The 9,770-nt window shown below is 47.2% G+C and overlaps 1 protein-coding gene across 1 annotated transcript; it reads left to right on the top strand.

The window, feature by feature from the left end:
* The first annotated feature begins 354 nt into the window (after positions 1–354).
* Positions 355–8,952, top strand: LOC132080873 (cytochrome P450 2W1). The gene is made up of 9 exons (XM_059484241.1): positions 355–636; positions 2,330–2,492; positions 4,296–4,445; positions 4,528–4,685; positions 5,113–5,286; positions 6,094–6,235; positions 6,613–6,797; positions 7,263–7,404; positions 8,010–8,952. Exons 1-9 carry the CDS (start codon positions 439–441, stop codon positions 8,198–8,200), a joined length of 1,503 nt encoding a protein of 500 aa, XP_059340224.1. The 5' UTR covers positions 355–438; the 3' UTR covers positions 8,201–8,952.
* The last annotated feature ends 818 nt before the right edge of the window (positions 8,953–9,770 follow it).

Below are 9,770 nucleotides of genomic sequence, written 5' to 3'. Positions count from 1 at the left end.
AAATCCTACCTAAGCCTGAATCTGGAGGTTCTAATAGGATTCCAAGAGCCTTTTTATTTCCCTGTGTCAGCAGAGTGCTTGGAGGGTCATAGTACTGCTAATGAAGGACCTTGAGGTCTCAGGGAGGAGGAGGTTATAGAGGAATGCCAAGCACCTTTTCCCATGTATATGTTCTTGCACACACATGCATGGGTTTGTAATTTGAAACTCTCTTTACTTCTGGACAGGCTTTGCAAACTGCTTAGACCACATTCTCTGAGGTGTTTAAAGAGGGTGGAGTATGCAGTATTTATTTAGGTACTCTACAAACCTTAATAAGAATTGAGTGCTTGTAGCAATTGCAGAGAGCAAACAGAGAGCCAGCTGGCAGAAACTGAACAGTGCCACTGCATTTTTATTGCTTCTAACCCCAAAAACCAGATTATTACTAAAAAAAAAATGTCTTTTTTAATTTCATTTCTCTCTGATCCAGCATTAGTTTGTCTGCTGTGCGCAGCAGTATTATTAGCTGTAGTCTATTTTTCAACTGGCTATAAAAATTCAGCTTTTAAATTACCTCCTGGTCCAACTCCTCTTCCGATCATTGGTAACCTGCACTTGGTGGATCTTAGAAGGCAAGATAAATCACTAATGAAGGTAGGACAAAAAAACCCTAACCCAGACCCTCATAGATTTTTAAGTTGCCTGGGATGTATCAGTGAGAACTTTTTGTCTTTTTAAATTCAAACTAAATTGTAAAGGTGTGAAAATTGCTTTATGATATCTTTCTGGGCTTCTTCTAGTCAATGTCTGTGTTGGTGCAATGTAATTTAGGAGCAATCAACCATTAAAAAAAGACCTCTGGGTAATATGGGATTTCTTAATGTAATTGTGGTGATGTACATGAAGTCTATAATGCTCGTGGGATTTGAAATATTAATTTGACAGCTTGGACACCCAGAAATCTTTTAAAGCATTAGAATATAACTAACATAAATTAAATTGCTTCCATCCCCAATGCCCTGAAGATCTGGCAAGGGGAATTCCACAATGCAGTGACCCCAAAACTGCCGCGGAGAGGCCAAATCCAGAGTCTGCTCTGCAAAATCCCTTTCCCTCTAGATGAATGGGACATGCATTAAAGTCTAGATGGCAGTGCAAGGGAGAGATGGGAAAGCTGTGCTAAGGAACAGAGTGAATAACCTGTGAGCTCTTCCAATAACCTGTAATTAAGAAAACTTACCCCACTGTGTGCAGGACGAGGCTTCTCCTGGGGCTGCTGGGCATTCCCGCCGGAATGAGAGGATGGTTTCTTTGGGATGGTTCCTTCAGGATGGTTCCTTTGGGATGGTTCCTTCAGGATGGTTCCTTTGGGATGGTTCCTTCGGGGATGGTTCTTTTGGGATGGTTCCTTCGGGGATGGTTCTCTCGGGAATGGCTCCCTCGGGGCTGACCCATGCTGGGGTCACGGAGAGAGTGAGCAAACAGGCAGGGGGGTTCACAGCCAGGTGTCCACGGCTCCTGTGACACCCATGCTCAGCAAACACGGGCTGTGCTGCCACGGGGCGAGGCCCCAGCACCTGGAGCTGTTATGGGCAATGTCAGGGTTGGGGTCAGTTTACCCAGCAGGGCTGGGCAGACGCTGCTGCAGCCTCTGAACGGCGCTTTGGAATTACCTCCGCGTGCTTTTGTCCCTTACTGGGCTGTGCTTGGTATTGCCTGTGTTTGCCTTGGCTTTGGGATCTCTCCAGAGGGGTTATCCCTCCATCTCACCCCACGGAGAGCAAAGAATGGTGTTTGCACAAAGCAGCTGGCACCGACTGGGGTTTGTTGGGTGGGCAGTGAAGGGTGCCCCCATTGTCCTGTGAAAGAGACACTGCTCCACTAGCAGCAGGATGCAGGAGTGCTTTAGTACATCAGGAGCATCAGACCACAGCTTTCTTCTGTGACAGCATCATTATTTGCACTGAACTATCTTCTCTTTTTTAGTCTTTCTCCAGTTTGCCAACTTTAGCTGCAATTTGAGGTCCAGTCTTTAGATTTTTTTTTGTTTTACATTTATTTTCTCCTTAACGGCAAAACCAGATTAGTGATGCACTGATGAGGGTGGGGGCTCCTTCATGGCAAGAAGTCTGAATTCCATACAGATGTCATCAGGGCATCTGTACAAAATGCCTCATGTTTGACCACGGTGAGCTCTGGCTCACAGGTGCCCTTCTGCAGGTGGTGGCTCTGCAGCCATTCCCTGCAGGATGCCAGGATGAAAAATGTCCTTTCAGACAGCACAAGGTGCTGCTCCGTGCACTCTCCCTCCCTTCCTGACCATCACAGCTCGCCTCTTTTTTTTCAGCTTGCAGAAAAATACGGCCCCATCTTCACCCTGCACTTTGGGTTCCAGAAAGTTGTGGTGCTGACCGGGTACGAAGTTGTGCGAGAGGCGCTTGTGAACTACACAGAGGAGTTTGTAGACAGACCATCCATCCCAATATTTGACCAAATTCAGAACAAAAACGGTACTAGAGCAATGAGGGGGGGGTGGGAGGACAACACTGTCGCTTAGTGCCCGTGATGATGATGATGATGAGGCACAGCCCAACTGTGCATCCCTGGAGCCCAGCTTTTAAACATCCCCTTCTGAAGCCAAGTGACAGCAAACATTTGGCTTTCCCTGCACGCAGTGGCTCCTGGCTTTCCATCATTTCTGCTGATGCCCTTGCAGCCCGTCCATATCCAAAGAGTTGAGGGGTGGGAGGAGTGGGATTTTGGAGGCACTGTGGTAACTCCGGGGTTAATCTCTGGGCAATGTTGGTGTGAGCAGCTCGCTGTCACCACTGGTTTATGAACCCTCCTCACGTTTCCAGGAGACTTTGGACTACCTGGCTTGGCTGCTGGGAGCTGTCGGGTTTTTCCCTTTCTCCCACTGCCTTTGTCCTGTCAGTTCCCACACCTTTGCCTCCCCACAAAAGTTCTCAGGTTGTCCAGCCTGAAACAGCTTCAGAAGCAAGAGGCTGAGGCTGGAAATTCAGCCCTACAAACAATCCCATAGTTTTTCCACCCCTGACTATTTCAGAGGACTTCTTGCTTTGTCCATCCTCTGCTTCATGTAAGGCTTTAGCTGGGAGAACAAAAGGCAGCTTTAAATGTTGGTCACAGGCTGAAGCTGGGATTAGAATTAGAAATTAAATTACCCAGCCATAATATCAATAGATTAATTTATTACTACATAAATAAAAGGAATCAATGAGGAAAAAGGTATTTTTTGGAGCTGATTTACATGTAAAACATCCCTGTGGGAGAATATCAGTATTGCAGTGCAAATCCTTTCACATTTACCTTCTCAGCCCAAGTCTGAGGCACTTAGAGGTACCCAGAGATGGAAGCTATCATTGTTGTTAAGCAACAATGGTCACAAATTTTCCCATTAAACATTTTTTCTTCAGAAAGTGCCAATTTGTTGACTATGAAGATGGTCTCAGAAAAGGAATGATCCAGATGAAATTGCATAAATTAAAGAAAAATTAAATATTGAAGTTTAGAAATTTGCTCTGACATTTTTAGAGCAAAAAGTTTTGCTATCCAAATTAAAATTACACTGCTTTAAAACAGAAAAGCAAACCATATTTAAAAGCCTTACAGCCACGATGAAGATATGAAATCCATTCAGCTTTTCAACTGACCACAATCTGAGATAGTTTTTGGATTATTGACCCGACTTTTTCTTTACAGCACTCTGACAGGATGAAATACCCATCCCTGCTTGGAGGTGCTAGAGATCATCGTGGCATGAGCTCAGAAACCTCCACAAAAATGTCAGTATTTTCACCACTGCTGAAAATACAGCACTGCTGGGAATCTCCATAAAACACTTTAGGGTTGAGGAGACTGAATTATCCCATCCTACACAGTTAAATTACCTTTATGACTAAAATAGGATGAAGGGAGAAGCTTCAGACACACAAGGTGCTTGAGGCCCTAGAGTTGCAACCAGCAGGGTGACAAATGTCCCGTGACAAACTCAAACCAACGTCTCGCCCCAGCTCTACAGGCAACCCATACTGGTCTGAAAGCCACACCTGCCACTCAGGAGAGGACTGGGGTAACTGGGCTGGGAGGGAGCTTGCTTTTCTCAGTGAGGATGGAGCTGAGAGGATACAGGGATGAGGCACACAGAAAGGGGAGGCCTTCAGTCCCTAAATCCATGTGAAAACAGGCAGCAGAAACACCTGGGGAGCTCCCTGCTCACCCAGTGCCCTGTTTGGTTTGATGTGGGGGCTCCCCTGTGCCTGAGCCCAGCACATTTCTCACGGGCTGCCCAGGTCTGTTCTTCTCCATCGGGGAGCTGTGGAGGACAACGCGCAGGTTCACCGTGTCCAGCATGCGCAACCTCGGCATGGGCAAGCAAATGATAGAGGGCAGAATCTTTGAGGAGCTCCACTTCCTCATCGAGATGATCAAATCCTTCAAAGGTGAGCTGGGGACCATCCTGGGGCTCGGGTGTGTCACAGCTGCTCCACGTCTCACAGCTTTCTCACCCTGCTCCTGCTGCAGGGGAACCTTTCAGCCTGCCCTCCTTCAACTGCGCGCCCATCAACGTCACCTTCATCATGCTCTTTGGGGACAGGTTTGACTACAAGGACCCAACATTCCTCACTCTCCTAAGGCTCATAGATGAAATTATGATTCTTCTGGGATCACCAAATTTAAACGTAAGTAAACTGTCCCACACATAAACACTTTTTTACGTGAGCCAGCCGTAGGGTGTGGCTCACATAACTTTACCTCAGCAGTTTTCAGATGTTCAAAACCAGCCATTACACCTAAAACATGACAGTTCTCCACGTGCCACTTGGGTCACCAAAATCTGCTGCCACATTCCCCTTCTCCACTTTCCTTCTGACCCATCCTGCACATCTGTGTGGAGCTAAAATGAGATCTGAACCATGGTTACTTTAGCTTAGGAAAATCTGCCTGGGAAGTCCCTGGGATGCTGAGATATTGCTACTAAAGACAAAACCCAACTGATTCATTGGCCCTTAGGAAAAAAGCTGTTTCAGCATGCACCAAGGGGATTCTGTGTGATTCTGTGTGGTATTTCTGCAGGCCTAATGCTTCTCTTTTTAAATTTTTCATTAGTATTTCAATTTCTACCCGTTCCTTGGATTTCTTTTCAAAACCCACAAGATTATGCTCAAGAAAATCGAAGATGTGCGTGCCATTTTAAGGCAATACATGAAGGCCAGCAGGGAGGACATCAATGAGAACAGTGTGAGGAGCTATATTGATGCACTGATATTCAAGCAACAAGAGGTATTGGGCTGCTTAGCTCTGTTGGCTGTTTGCAATGTTTCCTTTGGATTTTCTAGGTGAAAGAGTTGCTGAGTCTTGATTTCAGTCATGTTGTGTAAATCTATTGAAATCCATGCTGTTACTCCAGTGGTACTTAAATCAGATGTGAGACTCTTACAATTGGTACATTTTTCTATCAAAATTAAGACACAAAAGCTACTCTCAGTCCACTCCTGAAATAGTAGCACTAATAATGTGAGATCAACCACTCACTTCTAATAGAAAATGCATGAATTCACATGAAAGCTGACTCTGCCTTTCTTTTTATGAAAACAAATCAATTAATCATTGATACTGTTGCTCCATCAAGATGAATGATCCCCTTAAATAACTTGAATGATAAATCATCAGTACAAGTCCTAAACCTGCCCTGCATCTTACTTAGCAGAGGCTCGGCAGTTTCACACATCAGTTGGTTTCATTCAACACAAAATATTTGGGCTCTGAGCTTTTTCTTCTTTCCAGCTGGATCCAGGCTGACCTTAGGCACTAAGAATTCTATTCAGCTATGTGGAGGAGGAGTTATCACAGTTCTAAAGCCCAGGCAGGAATGGCCTGAAAGGTGATTTTAAGCACCTCCGAACCTTCCATCTGTGGTGCTCCAACTCTGGTGGATGCTGTGCATTCAAAATCAGGTCTATTTTATCACCCAGTTCACAAACACAAGACCACAGCCAGCTGTGCTGTTGGTAATGCAGCATTTCCTGAGCTTGCTGAGTACTCAGAATTATGGTTTTATGACTTTTCTTACCTCTTGTGTTTTTCAAGGAGAAGCACAAGAAAGACAGCCTCTTCCATGATGACAACTTAATGGCATCCATACTTGACCTGGTCATGGCTGGAACAGAGACCATTGCCACCACGCTCCAGTGGTCCATCCTGCTGATGATGAAATACCCAGAGATTCAAAGTGAGCAGCTTTTACCTACTCCATCCATGGCAAGGTTGAAATGGGGAAGAAAGAGGCCTGGCCTCAGATCCACAGCATCTCTTTTGCCTGAGCAGCTGAGTCCTAGCTCTCTTCTGTGATAAACTGCTAATGTAACTAGGTGTTGATCAAAGCCACAATAAAATAGCCCTTTTGGCTTGCTGGGAGAGAGGATGGGTGGAGATCAGAGTATGATGTTGCAGAAAAAACCCACCCACACACCTGAATTAAACACAGAGCAGGGAAACCCACACTGCTGCTGTAAGAATCCTTTCTCTCTTCAAACTCTGGAAAAACCAAATCCAAGGAGGGAGTTGGCTTCCTTGCTAGGACACATCCCTTTTGTTTGTTCCTTCCAGAAAAGGTCCAGGAGGAGATTGGGAGAACAGTGAAGGCTGGAAGCTGGGCCACGTACGAGGACAGGAGGAGGATGCCCTACACCAACGCGGTGCTGCACGAGGTGCAGAGGTTCATCACCCTCCTGCCACACGTGCCCCGCTGCACGGCTGTTGACACCCACTTCAGGGGCTACTTCCTGCCCAAGGTAGGTACCTGCTGCCTCCCAGGAACACAAAACCCTCCCCAGATCCACCACTGCCACTGGAGAATGGTTTCTTAGAGGGAATTGCATGACAGAGTCCAAAACCACCTCCAGAAGGATTTTATACCGAGCCCAGAGTTGTCATAGGACTCAGTCCCCCTCATGCTCAGGACTTCCTCACTCCATGAGCAGCCCTGGTTTACCTCCTTGCTGCCATCTGCACAGTGAAGTATCTGCCAAAGAATTGCAGGGTCTTACCTTCCACTTGAGGTTTTCACAGCACCCTGTGGGGTTTGGCTTCAGTCCTTGGCACTAGTGGGAAAATCTCACCGATGTCTCTCTGCTGGATGATGGGATAAAACCCTCATGGTCTCCAGCAACCCCAGGTGGGGCAAATCTGGGACACCAAAGCCTGTGTGAGAAAATGAACCAAAACAATCTCTGTGCCTTTGTGTACTTTTCTTCCAGGGTATAATTGTAATCCCATCCCTCACCTCAGTGCTGCTGGATAAGACACAATGGGAGACACCACATCAGTTCAACCCCAACCACTTTCTCGATGCTGAAGGGAATTTTGTAAAGAAAGGAGCTTTCCTGCCTTTCTCCACAGGTAACTAAAGGGCTGACCTGCACAGAGCTGGGGCTGTGGCAGAGCCACTTTATTACAACACACATTAATGAGTCTTCATGCCTAAACACTGCCCCTAATTCAGTCAATAAGCAACCAGACAAGTGAATGGAATCAATTGTTCTGCATCTGGGCAAATGGCTGCTCTCAGAGCACAGCTCTCCCACTGCTAAATATAGCACACAGAAGGGCAGTAAAAAGAAGCACACTTTTATCTAAAAGTGGTATATGAGGATAAATTCCACAGGAAAGTGAGTTTCAAACTATTCCACTTTGGAAGGAGGTGGGATTCTTCTATCAGGCTGCTTTCCAAAAGAAAGGGTTAAAGATGCTGAAAGGGTTGGAAGAGCTAAGGAGAGGAGAGGGCACACCATAAATGTGCAATAACCCTGCAGGATGGCTGTAGCCTGTGACAAAAGAGACCAGACAGGAACCTTCAGCAGCACAGGCCCCTCTACTCCAAAATGCTTTAGTGCATTTCAAGGTTTCTCTCCTACTCCCATTGCAACATCTCAGATGCTAAATGTCCATGGCAAACATTCCGGTTGGATTCTCCCATGAGGTGAACTCTCTGCTTGCACCCGCAGGGCGGCGGAACTGCATCGGGGAAAGCCTGGCCAAGATGGAGCTCTTTGTCTTCTTTGTAGGGCTGCTCCAAACATTCACCTTCCGACCCCAGCCGGGAGTTTCAGAGTCTGACCTGGACCTCACCGTCCCCCAGACGACTTTCACATTGAGGCCTCAGCCCCAGGCAACCTGTGCTGTCCTGAGGGAATAACCACGGCCTTGTCCCAGAGCTTTGGGGTCCAAGACCTCAGATTGGCTCAAACTCGCCATTCCCCACCCTGCCCCAGCACCACATCCCCTTCCCACTGCCTCCATCCACCCCCTGCACTGCTCCATCCCCCCAGGGCTGCTCTTGGCTCCTGTGCCCTGGGGGAGATGCAGACACAGCCATGGTGCTGCCCATCACACCCCACTTCCCAAGATGTGCACGGAGCTGGTGAAGGGACCAAGCTGCTGCTCTGGCGCAGGGGATGCAGCCCATGAGCAGCAGGGGAACACTCAGGCTCCCAAAAGCTCACCATGTCACAGAAATCGGCCTGGAATCCTGAGGAAGAACAACCCACAGTTTGCTGAAACCTGCAGAGAGACACTGTGGGTCACAGGCTTGGGCCATCCATAGACACCTCCTGAGCTTTTCCACAGCTCACAGCAAAATCCTGCCAGGATTTCACCTGCCAGGCAGCCAAGCCAAACACCAAGAGTGAAAAAATTGATGGGTCCATGTGGTTTGAGGACTAAATCTGCCTGGGAACGGTGTCCTGGAAGATGCCCCAGAGGCTGCAAATCTGTTCAGAGAAGCAAGTGCTGCAACCAACCTCAACACTGCTCCCCAGTCGGAGCAAAACAGGAGCTGCACTCCTGAGTTTGCAATTTAAATCATGAGGCCACATGAGATTTGCACCAGCATCCGGTCATAAAGGGCTAATGACACAAAAATAAACTACACCTACTGCTAGTTTGACACATCTCTGTGCTTCCTGACCTTGTTAAACAGCAGCAAAGAGTGTTCCCTCTCTTCAGATACCCTGGTTAATGTTACCCTACACCAGCAGTCATTTGGTGTTTGGGATGGTCTGGCCTTTGGAACCAGCCATGCAATTCCTCTGCAAAGGCAGTCTAATTTCACAGTGCTTGTTTTGCACACACACATGCACAGTGAATGGGGATCTGCACAGTGAATGGGGATCAGGGATTAAAGCAGAGCTGGTTTTGGTTGGCTACCTTTCCTCTGTAGCTCAGCCTGGCTGTTGTCTCTATCTCACTCTTACATGCCATCATATTCCACAATCTTATTCCAGCTTAGGCAATTTCCCATCCATTTACCTGCTGTGACTTCCCACTCCTCCACATGCATTTTCTTATCATGTGCTTTATCATATTGTTTGTTTCCCCTTGATGGGAACCCAATAAAGTTTTAATCCCATGTCCTCATTACATTTCCTATGCCTGGCACCCAACTTTGCAGCACACAGAAATGCAAACACCATGAAAGGTTGGTGCTGAGCCCAGAGTGACAACAGATAAAATGTTGGATGTACCCCATGGATGAGAAGTTCTGCATATGCTCATCCTAGTAAACACCAGGTCAACAGCAGACCCTCCATACCTGCAGGGTGGTTTCACCAGGGCAAATTCCTCAGCTGTGGGCTGTGAGTCAGCCCTGGGGACAGCCTCAGTTCTTCACTTCTGTGCCTCTTGCTGCAGAGGCTGAATTAAAGGTTGCACCACAGCCTCCCTGCTGCTGGTGCTGCCTTCTGCTTGGTGCTTTGGATGGGAAGGCA

The sequence above is a fragment of the Ammospiza nelsoni genome, chromosome 17, assembly GCF_027579445.1.
Source record: "Ammospiza nelsoni isolate bAmmNel1 chromosome 17, bAmmNel1.pri, whole genome shotgun sequence".
NCBI lineage: Eukaryota > Metazoa > Chordata > Aves > Passeriformes > Passerellidae > Ammospiza > Ammospiza nelsoni.
The sequence above is the reverse complement of the archived record's forward strand: the minus strand, read 5'-3'. Positions and strand labels throughout refer to the sequence as shown.